General features: G+C 44.5%; 1 protein-coding gene across 1 annotated transcript in view; it reads left to right on the top strand.

Moving 5' to 3' along the window:
- The first annotated feature begins 8,855 nt into the window (after nt 1–8,855).
- FBXL7 (F-box and leucine rich repeat protein 7) overlaps nt 8,856–17,956 on the top strand; it is a 449,255-nt gene continuing 440,154 nt past the window's right edge. The window contains exon 1 of the mRNA XM_052659124.1: nt 8,856–9,015. Coding sequence (XP_052515084.1) covers nt 8,979–9,015 — 37 coding nt within the window. The 5' untranslated portion in view covers nt 8,856–8,978. The remainder of the gene's footprint in view (nt 9,016–17,956) is intronic.

Genomic DNA, 17,956 nt, shown 5'->3' with positions numbered 1-17,956 from the left:
CTTTTTAATGAACAAAATGTTATCTCTTAGGTATGTCAGTGGTTTAGTTGCTAAGTTGTATCCAACCCTTGTGACCCCATGGACTGCAGCCCACCAGGCTCCTCTGTCCACGGGATTTCTCAGGCAAGAATACTGGAGGGGGTAGCCATTTCCTCTTCCAGAGTATCTTCCTGACCCTGGGTCAAACCCAGGTCTTCTGCCTTGCAGGCAGATTCTTTACTACTGCGTCACCAGGGAAGTTCTATCTGTTAGGTATCCAGTTGGCTTTAAGTAACAGCGTCTATCCTTCCATTACTGGGAGTTTGGAAGTAGGAAGCTTCTGGCATTGCCTCAAAAGCTCTGTGTCTTCTGGACTCCAGGTCACCATCCTTAGAATTCTCCTGACATTTCCCTGAAATTCACAAGACGCAGCCACAGTTTCAAAAAACAGTGGAGCTAAAGAAAGAAGAGGGAAGAAATAGTGGCAGAACTATCTCTGGATTTTATTTCCATGACAAAAATCTATTCCAGGTGCTCTTACTGAATTTTGCTTATATTTCTTTGGCCAAGGCAAGGCCATATGGCCATTCTTAACTACTGGGGGTTCTGGGAAAACACGTATTTAACTTTCATTTTTATTATTTTTTTTAGATGTGGACCATTTTTAAAGTCTTTACTGAATTGGTTATAACACTGCTCCTGTTTAATGTTTTTTGGCCCCAAGGCATGTGGGATCTTAGTTCCCCGACAAGGATGGAATCCACTCCTCTCTGGTTGGTAGGCAAAGCCTTAGCCACTGGACCACCAGGGAATTCCCAGAAGTATTTAACTTTTGACTCAAAGAGAAAAAGAAGGCAAGGGAGAAGGAAGGGCAAATGTGGGTTGGGTGACCTGGCCAAAGTGTATGACATGTAGTGGCTATGTGCATTAATTGTCGAACAACAAAGAATTGTCTTCAGGGGCTACTCAGGAATGTTAAGCTACATGCCTGTTCACCAGTTATTACTGTTTCTCCCCCATCCCACCCCCAGTGTGGGGTGTTGCTAGGACAGTAGGTCAGCCAAAGACTACATTTCCCAGGTTCCTTTGTGTCCAGATGAAGCCACTGAACTTGTTCTCATCAGTGAAAAGCGAGCAGAGCTGATGAGACAGGACTTCCACTGACTCTTTGTGCCTCAGCCAGCTGTGTGCAGACGATGCTGTGGCTGGTGGAGCTATCAGAGAGCAGAAGCCCGGATCCCTGAATCATTGCATGGAGCATAATCTCCAGGGGACTAGTTACATGTGCTTGTTACTAAAACTTGGAAATTTATTTATTACAGGTGCTAGTATTACCTTAGGGGGCTTCCCAAGTGGCATGAGTGAATCCATCTGCCAAGGCAGGAGACACAGGTTCAATCCCTGGGTCCGCAAGATCCCCTGGAGAAGGAAATGGCAACCCACTCCAATATTCTTGTCTGGAGAATCCCCATGGACAGAGGAGCCTGGTGGGTAACAGACCATGGGGTTGCAAAAGAGCTGGATATGACTTAGCAACTAAACAACAACAATATTACCTTATATAAGACAATAACCTATGCTTATATCAGCCTGAGTCTTTCATTTGTTTCTTGCTTATGTTTTCCTTTATTCAGTTTTTCTGTCTTCCCTTTAGAGATTTTTCTCATTACCCTACTTTTAAGAAGCCATAACTTTTTGTAGTTTCTCAAATAGGTTGAGCATTATTCCTTCTAATGCCTTGCTGCCACTCTGCTGTGTTCTAAGAAGCCAGATAATGAGATATGTTAGGACTTGGCTGACTGCTATAACACTCTGAGCTAAGCATATAAAGCTGGTTTGGGCTACTGTGGGGTCTCATGTGATTTACCTCCTATAGGATAGTTGCCTGATAAAGGACAATAGGGAATTGCATGCTAAATGTAATCCAGGGTGAGTTGCAATGGTTTGATAGAGTATGTGAGTATCATAATATTTTGAATTAGAGCAAATGGCTATTTCATTTCCCAGAGCTGTAAAGGGAACTTATGTGAGCAGACAGAATTTCAGGAGTCCTATATAAAGTGTCTATTCTATTAAGCAATCTATTTACTTTATAATGATGATAATATCTAAATTATTTATCCAAAATACCTAGCCACTAGTCATTATGACTATGGTGAAGATTCAAGCAGCATAATGAATACATGTCTAATTAAATTTTGCAGATTTCAAAAGACTTTTCACTTTAAGTTAAACACATAGCATCTCTGCTGAAAGCCAGGATTGGTCCAAATCTAGGGTGGCCTGTGATGGCATGACATTGGTGGCAGAACATAGGGAGAAATATCACAGACCTTGCAAATTGATCTCAGTTCTAATCTTGCTGTGCATCATTTTGGGATTTTCTCAACTTCTCTGAGCCTCAGCAGTCTTCTCGATAAAGTTAAGTCTAGAAGCACTAAGTTAATTACAGACATTAAGTGAGACATGCACAATACTTAATTCAAAACAGCACAGTGTTAAAATTCATGCATGTTCTTTTTTTCTTCTCTAATATTATAGTTTAAGTAAATGTTCTAGGGTGGGCATAATATCTTTTTTTTACCATAATTTTCTATCTGAAACAAATATTTGTTTTGTCACAAATCCAACTTCATATTTTGGTAATAAACATAACAATTCACAGTATTTCCTCTTTTAGTTAATACATGTATTTCAACCACAAGCCTGTTTTAGAACTGAGTTGCCACCTTCCAACATAATTGCAGTAACAATATGCAAATCCACCCATAATCTAAAATACGAAAATAAAGATGAGCAGGTGATTTAGTTTTTTGAAGGCAACCTAGTGTGCTAACAAGGGAGAAAAAATCAACATAAATGTGTTTTAAAATAAACTTTAAAAGAAAACTCATTTCTTTCTTTTAAAGACAGGTATTTATTATGATCATTCTCAGTATTTTTTTTTTTTTTAATCTCAGTGAGTGCAGCTTTGAATGTTTCCCCCAAAATGGGTTTCATGGGAGGATTCATTTTCTCTACAGTATTTCAAGGGAGACTTGCAGCAATAACGTGATGATTTGCAAGCTTGCAACCAACACTCCAGTTGAGGGAAGAGGTACACTGATTGGTTCCTGGCCCCCTGGCTCCACAGGGCTCTGGCAGTCTGTCTGTTCCCAGGGCCAAGTGCATGGAGATTAACCTGACCTTCTGGGGCTCCACCTCCAGTAAAAACAGACTCCTCCTGTGGTGGTGTAAGGGCTTCCCAGGTGGCGCTAGCAGTAAAGAAACCAGCTGCCAATGCAGAATACACAAGAGACAGGAGTTCGATCCCTGGGACGGAAAGATCCCCTGAAGGAGGGCCTGGCAACCCACTCCAGTATTCTTGCCTGGAGAATCCCCATGGACAGTGAAGCTTGGTGGCTATGGTACATAAGGTTGCAAAGAATCGGACACAACTGAAGTGCCTAGCATGCACGGACACATGGTGTTTTAAATCAAGCTAGATTTTGGATTCAATACTCTAAAAATATACTATTAGAAAAGAATATATTTCCATTACTCAGAGTATGGGTTTATCAATATTTATTAAAGTAGCTCAAAGGTCACTGAGTTAGCTACTGAAAAATAGAAACAAAAATGTGAATATCAATTGAAATTTAGATTTCTCTACCTTTATGTTTTTCTTTTTGCATCAGGTCAACAAAAGACAAAGTCCTTGGACAATTTACTAATTTAGCAATTGGCCAGTTCCTTTCTCAATGGAGTCTTTTTAACTCTGATATTCCCAAATCCAAAGTTCAGGGTATGAACTATTTTAGGCTTCTTTGCCTAAATCACTCAGTGCTGAGTAGACACAGATGTAAACCCAATTAACACTAAGAGATCAGTGATCATTACGGTTCTGGCTCTCCCAGATGTGGATGAAGAAGAAGTGGGAGGTGTTATAAATGACAGTACAGAAAGAATACATAGAAATCTTGTGATGAAAGGGCTTCTTTTTTCAACTTAAAAATTTGATGTTGAAATAATTGTAGTTTTATTTGCATAAGCGATGAATAATGAATAGGATGAATAGGATCACATTTACCCCAATTTAGCTTTGTCCAATGATAAAATTTGGGCAAAACTGTAGTACACATTAGAACCGAGATACCGATATGGCTAAAGTCAAGATACAGAACATTTCCCACACCATGACAATCCCTCATGTTCCCCTTTTATTCAGAATCACCTTAACCATTCAGCCATGAATGTGTTTTCCATTTTTATAAATTTGCCATTTCAAGGATTTGGGAAGGTTTAGCTACTTGTCAGTCACTCAGTTGTGTCTGGCTCTTTGCGGCCACATGTAGTGCAGCACGTGAGGCTTTTCTATCCCCCACTGTCTCCCGCAGTTTGTTCAGATTCATGTCCGTTGAGTCGGTGCTGCTATCTAACCATCTCATCCTTTCTTTGGTCTTCAATCTTTCCCACTATCAGGGTCTTTTGCAATGAGCTGGCTCTTCACATCACATGGCTGAAGGATTGCAGCTTCAGCATCAGTCCTTCCAATGAGTATTCAAGGTTGATTTCCTTTAGGATTGACTCGTTTGAGCTCCTTGCTGTCCAAAGAATTCTTAAGAATATTCTCCAGCATCACAGTTGGAAAGTGTCAGTTCTTCGGTGCTCAGCCTTCTGTATGGTCCAGCTCTCACATCCATACATAACAAATGGAAATACCATAGCTTTGATTACACAGACCTTTGTCGACAAAGATGATGCTTTTAATACGTTGACTAGGTTTATCATAGCTTTCCTTCCAAGGACACTGCACTGTGGTGAGGGTGGCCCTAGACTCCTGGATGATAGGGAAAATCCTGAGTCTGCCCTGATACCACCTAAGGAGCAGGAGAGGCACTTGCTGCCCCTTTACTGCTAGGGGTGTCTGGATGTGGATGTCTGATTGGGTCAGTCTGATTCTGGACCCCCACTTAACCATGAAAGTTGACCACGACCACTACAACTGGCAAGTCCCACAGGAAGCCCAGGGTTGGAATATGGGTGAAAATTTCCCAAAGGACAGGAACGGAATTTCCAGAGCAAAGAGGAAAAGTACTGGGTGGGAAAAAAAAACCAAAAACCAAAAAACAGTGCCTGGTGCATTATTGTTCATTTTGGGGTGACTTAGGAAGCTTCTTTGTGTGCTTAGTCAATCATGTCTGACTCTGCAACACCAAGACTGTAGCCCGCCAGGCTCCTCTGTCCATGGGATTTCCCAGGCAAGAATACTGGAGTGGGTTGCCATTTCCTCCTCCAGGGGATCTTCCTGACACGAGGATCAAACCAGTGTCTCCTCTGTCTCCCTTACTGGCAGGCGAATTCTTTACCACTGAGCCACCTGGGAAGCTTAGAATGCTTACTTATTTTTAAATATTTTCGGTGATTGTGGCTTCTTAAAAAAAAGGCAGTGAGAGAAAGTGGAACAATACTTAAATAATTTTATGTCTTTGTTCAACATTCATTTCTTCTGCAGTATTTTACTGAGTGAGTACACTGGGTTAGGAGCCGTGTTAGTTATTGAGAACCCATTGGTGAAAAACCCACTATTTTTTTCTCAAGAAGCTTGAAAGGTGGGGGTTTCTGTTTGGCAGCTGGGTAAAAAGGTAGGAATTTTTTCCTCAAATTGTACATGTATACATTATCTTAGTTTTGAAATGTAAGCCATATACACATGTGAATGCACCTTTATTTTGAGCAGAAGTAGGGCTTTTCTTTCCAGAAAGAAAGTGATGAGTGGGGGTTATTCTCTGGGTGTGAAGGCTTCTCACGGCGGGGGCTTCTCTTGCTATGGAGCATGGGCCCTAGGGCTGAAGGGCTTCGGGAGTTGTGGCTCCTGGGCTCCAGGGCACAGCATTGATAGTTGTGGCACACAGGCTTAGTTGCTCTGAGGCATGTAGGATCCTCTAAGGCCAGGGATTGAACCGGTGTCCCCTGCATTAGCAGGCGGACTCTTTACCACTGAGCCACCAGACAAGTCCTCTATTTTGTTTTATACCAAATTGTCTCTCTTCCCCTCTATGGCTGGCAAAGACCTTTAAAAGTATTTCGAGACTTTAATTTCTGAGGAGGTAAAAGTGGTTAGTCACTACAATTTACTTTTCACTGTTAGCTTTGCTCTGATATATAAAGATCCTGGAAAGTGATTCAACCAAAAGGGGGCACACAGCCTCTCAAGTTGAATAACGACCAGTTCAAGAGAAGTAGAGGAATGGGGAGGAGAGGGTCTGAGAACCTGAATTTATCTGGCACTTACCACGTAGGTGAACTGCTGGAGCTTCAGTTTCTTCCGGGAGCACTTTCCTGATGTGTAGACCTCAAAGGAGGGAGGGAGATAACAGCCTGTAACAAGCTGTCAACTCAACACAGAATATCAAGAGAAGCATCTATCATTCCACTGCTTACAGTGGATTAATTGCTAATGAAGTTTCCAAAAATGATCTGATCCAGGGTTAGACCCAGGGCAAGGCCCTACAAGATGATGAAAAATCACAGGGACCAGGTGAGCAGAGTCCCATTCTAGATGAAGATAATGTGGACACATTCATTTCTAGTGTGAGTTTATATTTTCAGGTAGAGTCTCTGAAAACCCCTTTGACTCTTCCACATTTTTGACACCCTTATTTCCTATACAGGGCCTGTGATGTAAGTTTTTAATTTAACTCAACAGACATGGGAAAGACATATTATTGGCCAGATGATGTGCTAGATTATATATATGAAAATATGAAATATAGTTCTTGATCTCTTTGAACTGGAACTGTTAGGGGAAGCACACTGACTGAAACCATCCACCCTGGCCAGGCACCATAGTAACAGTTTTCATGGGTTGTTTTAGGACAGGAGGTCCTGGTAAGGAACCCTGAACTAATAAGCCACTACCAACCGGAAGAAAGGGAAAGGTCAAAAGGAGACACCACATGTCTGACCAACCCCCCAGAATCCTTCTCTCTGGCATCCATCTTGGCCAAATGAGGCTTGCACCACCAGGAAGGACTCAGTCAGAGTGATTGGCTAAAGACAACTCGGAAACTAATCTCATCACCATAAAACCAGAGACTGCTAGCCACATGACAGAGTTGTTCTCCTGGGTTCCCTCACCCTACTGCTCTCCACCCAGGTGCCCTTTCCCAATAAAATCTCTTGCTTCATCAGCACACGTGTCTCCTTGGACGATTCATTTCCGAGTGTTAGACAAGAGCCCAGTTTCGGGCCCTGGAAAGGGTCTTCCTTCCTGCAACAGAACAGTTGACATGTGACTGGTACAATTATTTAGTTCTGTGCTTGAAAATAGACGAATTTATTTTTCCTTCAAAACATGATCTCTCTGGAACAATAAATCTAGATTTTAAAATTTGGAAACATGATATTTTTGCTTATCTTTAAGAACGAAAATAGTATTAAATGAAAGGAAATTACCCAAAGAGAATCTATGGAAAGTCAAGTCACTAACAATTTCTGCATACGGTCGCAAGTCTTGTACGAAAAAGGTAATTATGAAAACTCTGGATCTCCATTCAGGTATCATAAATGCTTATATATTATATGGATCATTATGTAAGTTTAATTTAAAACATCCAACACTTATAAAGAGAAACTGTGCTGCGTGCCTGCCTCCGTAGAAAGTAATTTACGCTGTGAATGCCCAGGTCATTACTAAGATGCAATGTTATAAAATTCTAGGTATTTATATGGAAAGGGAATACAACATTTAAGAAGAATTTCCTTTTTCCATTTAAAGGAGTGAACACCAAAAGGCCATTTTAAGACTCTAGAAGTGCCATAGAAATTTCCAAAAGAGGTCGTAATGTATAAAACAAAGGGTAACACCAACCACAAGGAAAAAAAAAATCATAGAAATGGGAGTGGGGGTGGGGGTGGGGGACACACTTCCTGGCTCAGAAGCTCTTAAAAGTTCTGAGCCAGGAAACCTCCCGCACCGGGGCGAGGAATGTCTTTGGCTCTGCACTGACTCCCTGCTAAGTTCCCCTTCAAGTTTTGGCTCCCTCGCTCCCTCGGTTCCCGCCTCAGACCCGAACGTGGGAGCCACAGGAGGAGGCCGGCACGCATACCTGGAGCTGTCGGACAGAATCAGGTTGCGACGCGCGTTGATTCGGAATGCCACCGCACCTAACACAGGCCGTATTTGCAGGCAGACCCAAGGGATTTCAAGCAACACCCGGAAGCTCATCTTACTCATTAGGGACCCAGCCGGGAAAAGAACAATAGTCAAATTGAGCCAAGAGCGCGCCTTCCTTCGCCCCCCGCAGCAGTTCGCGGGCGGCGCGCAGGGCCTGCACCCGGGCTGGGGCGGGGAGCCGGAGCCCCGAAAAGGCGCGCTGCCCCTTTAAAAGGCCGCGCATCTCCGGGCCGGCCTTCCTCCCCGGGGCTCCAGCTGTGATTGACGCTGGGCGGCGAGAGGAGGCGCCTGGCGCTAACAAAAGTCCGGCCCTTGGGCGAGCCGCGCCGGGCCGCGAGTCTTTCGCTCGCTCGGGGCACCCGCAACAAGTGGCCGCCGCGCCCTCCCCGGGGGAAGCCGCGGGTGCGCAGGGGGCGCCTGGAGGAGGCGGCAGAGCCCGGGAGCCCCGGCCGCCCGCGCCGCTCGGCTCAGCGCCCACAGCCGGGGGGATCGGGGCGGGCGGATGGGGACCCGGCGGCGGCGGCGCGGCGAGCCTCTGGGCGGCCCCGGGGCGCGGGCTCTCCGCGGCGCTGCGCCCGCCGGCCCCGAACGCGGATTCTAAGGGCGGCGGCCGTCCCCGGGTCCCCACCCGGCGCAGTCGGGGGATTGCCAGGAGGGGACCGAGCCCAGCCCCACCGCCCACCGGAGTGCGGGGGGCCGCCCCCGGCCGGAGATCGGCCCCGGCTCGTGGGGTATGCGCAGCTAACGGTCCCGTCGGGCGGGCTTTCCTCTGGCGGAGCGCGCAGGCGGTGCGCCCCAGCTATGGAGTGTCCGGGGAGACGGCAGGCATGACGGCGGCAGGATGGGCGCGAACAATGGCAAACAGTACGGCAGCGAGGGTGAGTGGGCCGTCCGTCCTCACACTCCCGATCGCGCCCCACCCCGCCCCCCCATCTCCTTTCCCCTCGCCTTCGCGTCTGGGAAGGAAGGTTCTCGCACGCCCTGTGGTGTCGGGGCGCACCCCCATTGGGCACCCTGTCTGGGCCATCACCTTCCCCCTCGGCAGGGAGTGCTCGGGCGCCCCGCGGGTGCTTTCTCACGGCGGGGTCTCTCTAAGCAACTTCGCAGGTTGTCCGTGCGACGGCTCGCGTGGCTTTTCTGCCTGTGGCGGAACGCCTGTGCCTTAACTTCCCTTCCCTGGGGCATCTGGGGTTTAGGGTGGAGAGTTTGGCAGCTGGCGGAAGACGGTTCTGAGAAACAACGCAGGGAAAACTTTCCCAGGCCTTTGTGCACCAGTCACTTGGACTCTCCTGTAGCAGGGAAAACTTCTGGAAGAAGTTAAGTTTCCATTCTCTGCTCGCTGGCCCCCGAGCTGACAGCTTCGTGAAACTGACCACCTAGGGGCCATGCGAGGCCAGGCGTGGCGGGCTGGAGGGGGTGGGGGTGGGGGTGGTCTGGGCTCTCCCGGGGCTCGAGACGGGCAAAGGACCGTCTGTTACGTGGGGTTGGAAATCGCACAGAAATATTGCCTGTCAAGTGGGAACTTGGAAGTTGGGGAAACTTTAAACTCCACCTACTCCTAAAAGGGTGATGGATGTGTGGGTTGGCTTCTGCCTCGCCCCTCCTCCCCCTCTTTGCATAAAACCGTAGTGTTGGAACCCGGTTGATTAACTGCATTGCCCCTGATAGGCATACTGCACAGGCATTTCCCTGCAGTTCTGAAGTTAGGAAGGTTTGTCTTTCGTGAACTTGGCTGGAGGGGAGTGCAAGAGACGGGGTCGGTTTTACAGCCTGCCCCCAGAGGACCGGCGGTTAGAAGCGGGGTCCCGCGCCTGCAGACTGCTAGGAATGCAGAATGGCTATTCAGCATGTGGTGTTAGAGAAACTTCAATCATTCAGTTCAAAACTTGAGGAGCTCTGACCACGGAAGGTGGATGCCTCTCCCCCTTGCTTGCCACTGTGTTTCTTCTCAGCAGCTTTGTGAAATTACAGCAGAAACCGACCTTAGGAAAACCGTATCCACAAGAACCTTTTGTTTAAATCATTCTTTTTCCAGGGCATCATGTGTTGAATTCCACATATATATGATATATGTAGATTTCCTTATTCTGGACAGTTAAGTGAGAGAGATTTTTTTTTTCCTGACAATTTCATGTTTTGTTTTGTTTTTTTTAGAGAAATTTGAAAGGTGGTCTTTTAAGATAGCCAACCGTGAAATTAGGCCAGAAAAGATTATTGGAGAATCTTGGCCACCCCCCAAAACCTTGTGAAGTTAATGTTTTAAAAAATGGTGGAAAAATGAAAGATTAAGCCTCCTTCCTCTTGAGTTATTAAAAAGCTTTCAGGGAGTGAAGTGTGTGTTTGTCAGTTCTGGGTGTGTACCCATTACTTTACTTGAACACTGGTGATGGGGGGCGGGGGGAGTCTCTACTCAGAGAGGAACACAGATTTGCAGCTCTGTGTTCTTGAAGAAACCCCTTCACACTCTTTCTAATCCTCTGCAACTTGTTCTGACATCCCAGCGTTCTCGTATTGTGCAGTGTATGGTGTGTGACTACTTCCTGTCTGAACAGTGGAGTTTTCAACCCTTGGGAGAGAAAAGGAGAGACAGAAAACTAATGTTCTCCAGCTGTTATTCCTAACTGCTACCTCTGCATTTTCACTTCAGCTGAAGTGAAATTTTTACTGGAATCCGATTTAGATACACAGTGGACTTTTTATAGGGGGGGAAAAAAAACCTCCTGAGTTCAGCTGATTCAAGGGGACCAATAGAAAGCTTTGGGAGGTAACTGAGTTTTGGCTGGAGAGACACACTGTGTTCAGTGTTCATCAACTCTCTTCAAATGCATCCAGATTCTTCTCTTATAGATGGAGGCGGGGGGAGTGAAGGGGGATAGAGAGTTAGAATAATAAGAGCTTTTCAAAAATCTTTTTGCCCCTGTTATATTCTGCCCAGTTGCACTTTAACACCCCCCTAATATATATCATTATGTACTGTATTACAGGTTAAAATATATGTAATTGGGTATGGTCAACTTTATTACATTGTGCTGTTGGATGGTAAAGTCTATGCAAATAAGCCTGTGGGAATTTGGTGTGTTAATGCCTTCTTTCTTATCTGAAACATCCAATTTTAAAGAAAGCCAAAGCAATCCCTAGACACAGTATTTCTATCATCAGAGGAGACTGAGCATCGACAGTTTTAATGCTATAATGCTATCTGCATCTGTGCTCAGTCACTAAGAGTCAGTCCTTTCTGACTCTTTGTGACTCTTTGTGACCCCAGAGACTGTAGCCTGCCAGGTTCCTCTGTCCATGGGATTTCCCAGGCAAGAATACTGGAGTGGCTTGCCATTCCCTTCTCCAGGGGAGTCTTCCTGACCCGGGGATTGAGCTCTTGTCTCCTGCATTGGAAGGCAGACTCTTTACCGCTGAGCCATCTGGGAAGTCCATGGTGCAATTTAGGCGTGGTGTATTTTAAATGATCAGTGAGTGTATATCCATAGAATGGCTCAGTGAGAGATCCCTGAACTATAAAGTGTTGGTGTTTGTGTAAACTTTAAAAATTTGCAACTTAAATGTATTTTGCTTACTACTGGAGTTGACACCACAATGTAAATGACCCTTAAATTTTAGAAATATTGTGAATTATTAGAACTTTTAAAACTTCAGTATTTCATCTCACTTTGTCCTGCTCCTAGAAAAATATCTTTTTAAAAGATATTTTAAAACATATTCCCAAGACTTACCTTAGCAGGTGCAGTGGGTGAGAGGCTTCCTAGTTCTGTGACATCCCATGGAGCTTGTCAGAAATGCAGAATCTGAATCATTTGTCACATGCATGTTAGAGCTCCAGGCAGTTCTTGTGTGGAATGCAAAGCATTGATTTGGGAGTCTGGAAATTTGATTCCAGCTTCTACTTAGCTACCAGACTTTTTTCAGTTGTCCCCAAGCCTTAAGGTCTTTATTCTATAGAGTGAGGAGAGAAAAAAAAAATTTGGGGGGGGGCGGCATTATTTGCCGTAACCACCCTTGAGCATGTAGTCCTTCATTTTAGTTTGTTCACATAATGCTTTAATGGACCACTTTGGGAAGATATGTTATGAGTATGATTGCCCTGATAAGTGTTGGTTACTCAGTTATGTCTGACTCTGCAACCCCACGGACTGTAAGCCACCAGGTTCCTCTGTCCATGGAATTCTCCAGGCAGGAATACTGGAGTGGGTAGCCATTCCCTTCTCCAGGGGATCACCCCAACCTGGGGATTGAACCCAGGTCTCCTGGACTGCAGGCAGATTCTTTACCATCTGAGCCCCCAGGGATGGCATTATTGCGCTGAAATCAGTAAATATTCCTCTCCCTTTTGTCATCCCCTCTACCCTCATCTCTGTCTTCCTCACTCATTCCCACTTTGTCTCTTAACTCAGTTTCTGCTTTTAATTCTGAGATTAAAGGTAATGTGCTTATCAATATTGGGTGTTTCTGGTGTTTTGTTTTCCTACAGACTTAGTGAATGCTCAGATTAATGATTTAATTCCCAGGCTTCAGGCAGACTTAGAATTTGCTCCAGGAAAATGTTACCACACAGGTTCTGATCTTCAGCTTTCTAGAAATATAAGCGAATGTCTAAATGATTAGTATGTTCGGGTAAACTCTTTTTATGGGAGACTGATTTTTTTTATCTTCTTTCATAAAGTTTAAGTTACAGCCTCTGTGTGGAAATCTGGAGAATAATTTGGGGTGATTCGAGCCATTAGAACCATTAGCTTTGACTCCAGTTAAACCAAATAAACAAATGTCTCCCTTCAAATAGCCAGAGAGAAGCTGCTTTCCTGCCTTTTAAGGTTTCCAGCCTCATGCTCACTTACTTGGTGGTTTCATTGTTAATGTTTATTCTACTCCAGCAGGGCTGAGTCTGTCATCCTTACACTGTTAACAGCTCCTTTGTAAACTCCTGCATGTCTTTAAATTGGCACTGATGAGGTCTGGGGATGGGCTTGACCTTGGTAGCTCTGTAGCTTTATCAACGCCCTGAGTCCCTTTCCCCCATCTCAGATCTGCGCTCTTCGGATGCGAGGAGGGCAAATTGCCGGGGAACGTAAATCCTTACCAGTCCCTCACCGCTTTGGGGAACATATCTTGAAATAATAATAATGATGGCTGCTGTTGGTGTTCAATTAGTAAGCTGTGTCTGTCTCTTTGCTCCACCCTGGACTGCAGCACACCGGGCTCCTCTGTTTTCCACTATCTCCTCACTATTTGAGCATGAGTTTGCTCAAATTCATGTCCATTGAGTCGATGATGCTATTTAACCATCTCATCCTCTGCCATCCCCTTCTCCTTTTGCCTTCAGTCTTTCTGAGCATTGAGGTCTTTTCCATTAAGTTGACTCTCTGCATCAGGTGACCAAAGTATTAGAGCTTCAGCTTCAGCAATAGTCCTTCTAATGGATATTCAGGGTTGATTTCCTTTGGGATTGACTGGTTTGATCTCCTTGCTGTCCAAGGGACTCTCGAGTCTTTTCCAGCACCACAATTCAAAAGCATCGGTTCTTTGACACTCAGTCTTCTTTATGGTCCAACTGTTACATCTGTACGTGACTACTGGAAAAATGATGGCTGGCAACATTTTTTGAACTCCTGCTTTGTCCAAGCATGATCCTCAGCTCTTCATATACACTGAATCGTGTCATTCTTAACATGATTCTATGGGACAGGCATTCTTATATCTCCGTTTGACTGATGAGGAAACACAGTTCAGAGAGGACCATCATTTTCCCAAGGTCCTACAGCTAATGGGGGTGGAAAAGGGACTCATGGCCAGATTTATCTAAGCCCAGAATTACTTATTCATTACAATTACCTATTCATTCAACCAGTGTATGCTGGCTTCTTATTTCCTGTCATGTGCCAGGAACTCTTTTGATTCTTGGGATCCATCAGTAACTAGATAAAGATCCTATCCTTGTCAATCTTATCTTTATCTGTGTGCATGTGTGTTGGGAAGGAGGGGAAATGGAACAGTTAACATAGTAACTTAGTAAAACATGTGACGAGTTCTGAGGGGCTAAGGTCTCTGCATAGAGAAAATTGCCAGGTTAAGATTTATGCTTAATTGAAGCAAAGAACTGATGCTTTTGACTTTGGTTCTGGAGAAGACTCTTGATGGGAGTTGAGAGAACGAGGGTGTGGCAGATTTTAATTAGAGTAGTCACTGCGGGCCTTTTGGAGAAATTGGCATTTAGACTGAGACTTAGAAGAACTGAGGGACTAATCCCTGAAGATCCACAGAGCGTGTTGACTGTTACTTTTGACCACCGTGTTCTACCAAAGTGAACTACTCTTTATGCTGGAGGGTGTACATCATCTTTTTATGCAAATATAACATCATCAGTCTTCTATGAATAGTCAGCTACAGTGGAACCGAGTCAGTTTGGCCATTGGGCATATGTTTTTTGCCTAGAGTCTTTGCAAACGTGTTTTATACAGTTATATTCTATCAGATGTTTTGTGACTGCTTTTGTAGGGAGAGGACGGGGAGCCCAGGACCTAGAGCAAGGCTCCTCTTGCTCTGATCAGTAGTGTTGTCTGACTTACTGATATGTGACTTCCCACCTGAAGATCCCACCAAAGGTCTCTGTCATTCTTAAATAGATTCAGGTCTTTGTCTTTGCCTCCAGTAAATAAATTCATTCTGATGAAAATCAGAAGATACAGGATACTGATTCCACTACTTGGCTCAGGTCAAAGCAGTAGTGAAGCTAACAATGCCACTTTTGGTCTGACAGTGTATTTTCGGAGATTTGGGGAATCTTTTTGCATGTTTCAAACAAGAGAAAGGGAAGAGGTGTTAACTTTTCTTTCTCCTTGGGAATCATCTCCTGTCAACTCTCTGTCTGCTCCCTCTACCCTTTTGAAATAGAATGAATTCTGGGTTGCTTTTGAGGCCTTGATTACTCTTCCCCTTAGTCCTTATTTAGTAGTGCCTCTGGGAAGCTGCTTGGAACTACTTGGCTTGGCTTTTTGACTACTAGAACCTTCTAGATACTATGCATCTTAAGATGGCAGTTTTTGTTATTCAGTTGCTAAGTCATGTCTGACTCTTCTACAACGCCATGGACTGGAGCCCACCATGCTCCTCTGTCCATGGGATTTCCCAGGCAAGAATACTGGAGAGGGTTGCCATTTCCTTCTCCAGGGGATCTTCCTGACCCAAGGATTGAGCCCACGTGTCCTGCATTGGCAGTCTAGTTCTTTACCACTGAGCCATCAGAGAAGCCTGTAAGGTGGCATTAGGAAAGTATTAAACTATGTGGCAGTATCATGAATAAAATCTAGAGTGAATAAATTCTCTTTATTATGAAGAAGGTAATAAATGAAGTTTAGAAGCTTAATACCTTAAAGCTCATGGTCACAATGAAGATTAAATTTCAGAGTGCTGATTAGAGACCAAGGTATATAAGTTACTAGCAGGTAGGCAGATTTAACTCGGTCTGAGGAAAAGCTGATTAGAGCTGTGCACACCTGAGACAGGCTTCCTAATGAGGGAGTGAGTCTGTCCACATGGGGAGGGGGTTCCCAGAAAGGGATGCTGTGCTAGAGATTCCTGCATCAACAAAGGGGTCTACTCTAGGACCCTACACGAAGTTCCCTAGGAAAATGTTCCCATGTGCAGTTATGTTCTTCTTTTAAATGAAGTGTGGTTAATTGATGATGTTGTGTTAGTTTCAGATTTACATTCAAAGTGATTCAGTTATGGCTTCCCTGGTGGCTCAGATGGTAAAGGATCTGCCTGCAATGGGGGAGACCTGGATTCGATCCCCAGGTTTGGAAGAGCCCCTGGAGAAGGGCATGGCAACCCACTTCAGGATTCATGCGTAGAGAATCCCATGGATAGGGCAGCCTGGCGGGCTACAGTCCATGGGATTGCAAAGAGGTGAACATGACTGAGCGACTAAGCACAGCATGCAGCATATGTGTACACACTCATATATATTCTTTTTCAGATCTTTCCCATTATGAGTTATTACAAAATACCGAGTATAGTTCCCTGTGCTATACAGTGAGTCCTTGTTTCTTATCTATTTTATATATGGTATTATAGATCTGTTAATCCCAAATTCCTAATTTATTCCTACCCTCCTTTGCCTGTTGCTAGTCATAGTTTGTTTTCTATGTCTGTGGGTTGCATGTATGTTTGATGAAGGGTTATTGTTTGATTTGAACTCATATTGCTACTCCTTCCAGTACATTTCTATCCTTATAGTTACTGGAAAGTACTACCCTTGATTTCTCTAGGTTAACTTTCTCTCTATTACATGTATGCGTTTATGTCCATTTATTTATATCTAGATATTAATTTATTTTTGGGGGCTCCAGAATCATTGCAGATGGTGATTGCAGCCATGAAATTAAAAGATGCTTACTCCTTGGAAGAAAAGTTATGACCAACCTAGATAGTATATTCAAAAGCAGAGACATTACTTTGCCGACTAAGGTCCATCTAGTCAAAGCTATGGTTTTTCCAGTAGTCATGTATGGATGTGAGAGTTGGACTGTGAAGAAGGCTGAGCACCGAAGAATTGATGCTTTTGAGCTGTGGTGTTGGAGAAGACTCTTGAGAGTCCCTTGGACTGCAAGGAGATCCAACCAGTCCATTCTGAAGGAGATTAACCCTGGGATTTCTTTGGAAGGAATGATGCTAAAGCTGAAACTCCAGTACTTTGGCCACCTCATGTGAAGAGTTGACTCATTGGAAAAGACTTTGATGCTGGGAGGGATTGGGGGCAGGAGGAGAAGGGGATGACAGAGGATGAGATGGCTAGATAGCATCACGGACTCAATGGACGCGAGTCTGAGTGAACTCCGGGAGTTGATGATGGACAGGGAGGCCTGGCGTGGTGCGATTCATGGGGTCGCAAAGAGTCGGACTTGACTGAACGATTGAACTGAACTGAACTGAACCCTTGATTTCTCTAGGTTAACTTTCTCTCTATTACATGTGTGTGTTTATGTCCATTTATGTATATCTAGATATTCATTAGAAAGTCAGCCAATTTTGTTTCCCTGCCTTCTGTGGGACCTAGCCTCCTGCAGCAGTGATTGGGTTTGATAGAGGATGTGTCCTGTTCTCAGTGTAGTGATGGCTGTGGACTCTGCCTATAGTGTTGCTGTTACTTTCATTATTAGCCTAAAACATGTAGATCTATGAAGTTGAAGCAACCCCTGAATTATGCTTATGCCGAATGTCTGGAATAAATGTCTTACCTTTGTAAGACTTTTCATGGACATCCTGGGTTAGTGACATGTGATAGAAAGCTACAGGTTGACTAGAGCCTCACAGAGACTGCATCTTTCTCAAGGCGTTCTCAAGCTGTTTGGCACCGTGTCTGCTGTACATGAGCCATGTGGGCAGTTCTGCCACCTGCTGATAAAGTCCACATCAGCTGAACTTTCCCAGAGTGTAGCTTTTTGGTGGGGTTTGTTACAGAAATTTAGACCTCTTTTTCCATCTATTCACTGTGTTGAATCTCTAGATAGAGTACAACTTGCTTTAATGAAGTTCAGTGAAAACCTGAAAAGCTAGATTAGGAGGCCAGTGATTTCAGAACAGTAGGATAAATGCAGATTCACTGAGGGACCCTGCTTTTCCGATGTGCTAGGTATGAACGTAAGTGATAAGTAGGAAGTGGGCATAAGATTAGAGCTCCGCTCTAACTGATGATCGCTCTGCAGAATACCTACAACTCTCCAAATACCTAAAGGATGCACATGTTTCCTAAAATAGCAATGACATCAGCAGCAACAGTAAATACATACACTACATATGAAATAGATAACC

This window comes from Budorcas taxicolor, chromosome 20 (assembly GCF_023091745.1).
Source record: "Budorcas taxicolor isolate Tak-1 chromosome 20, Takin1.1, whole genome shotgun sequence".
Lineage (NCBI taxonomy): Eukaryota > Metazoa > Chordata > Mammalia > Artiodactyla > Bovidae > Budorcas > Budorcas taxicolor.
This window is presented reverse-complemented; position numbering and strand designations above follow the sequence as displayed.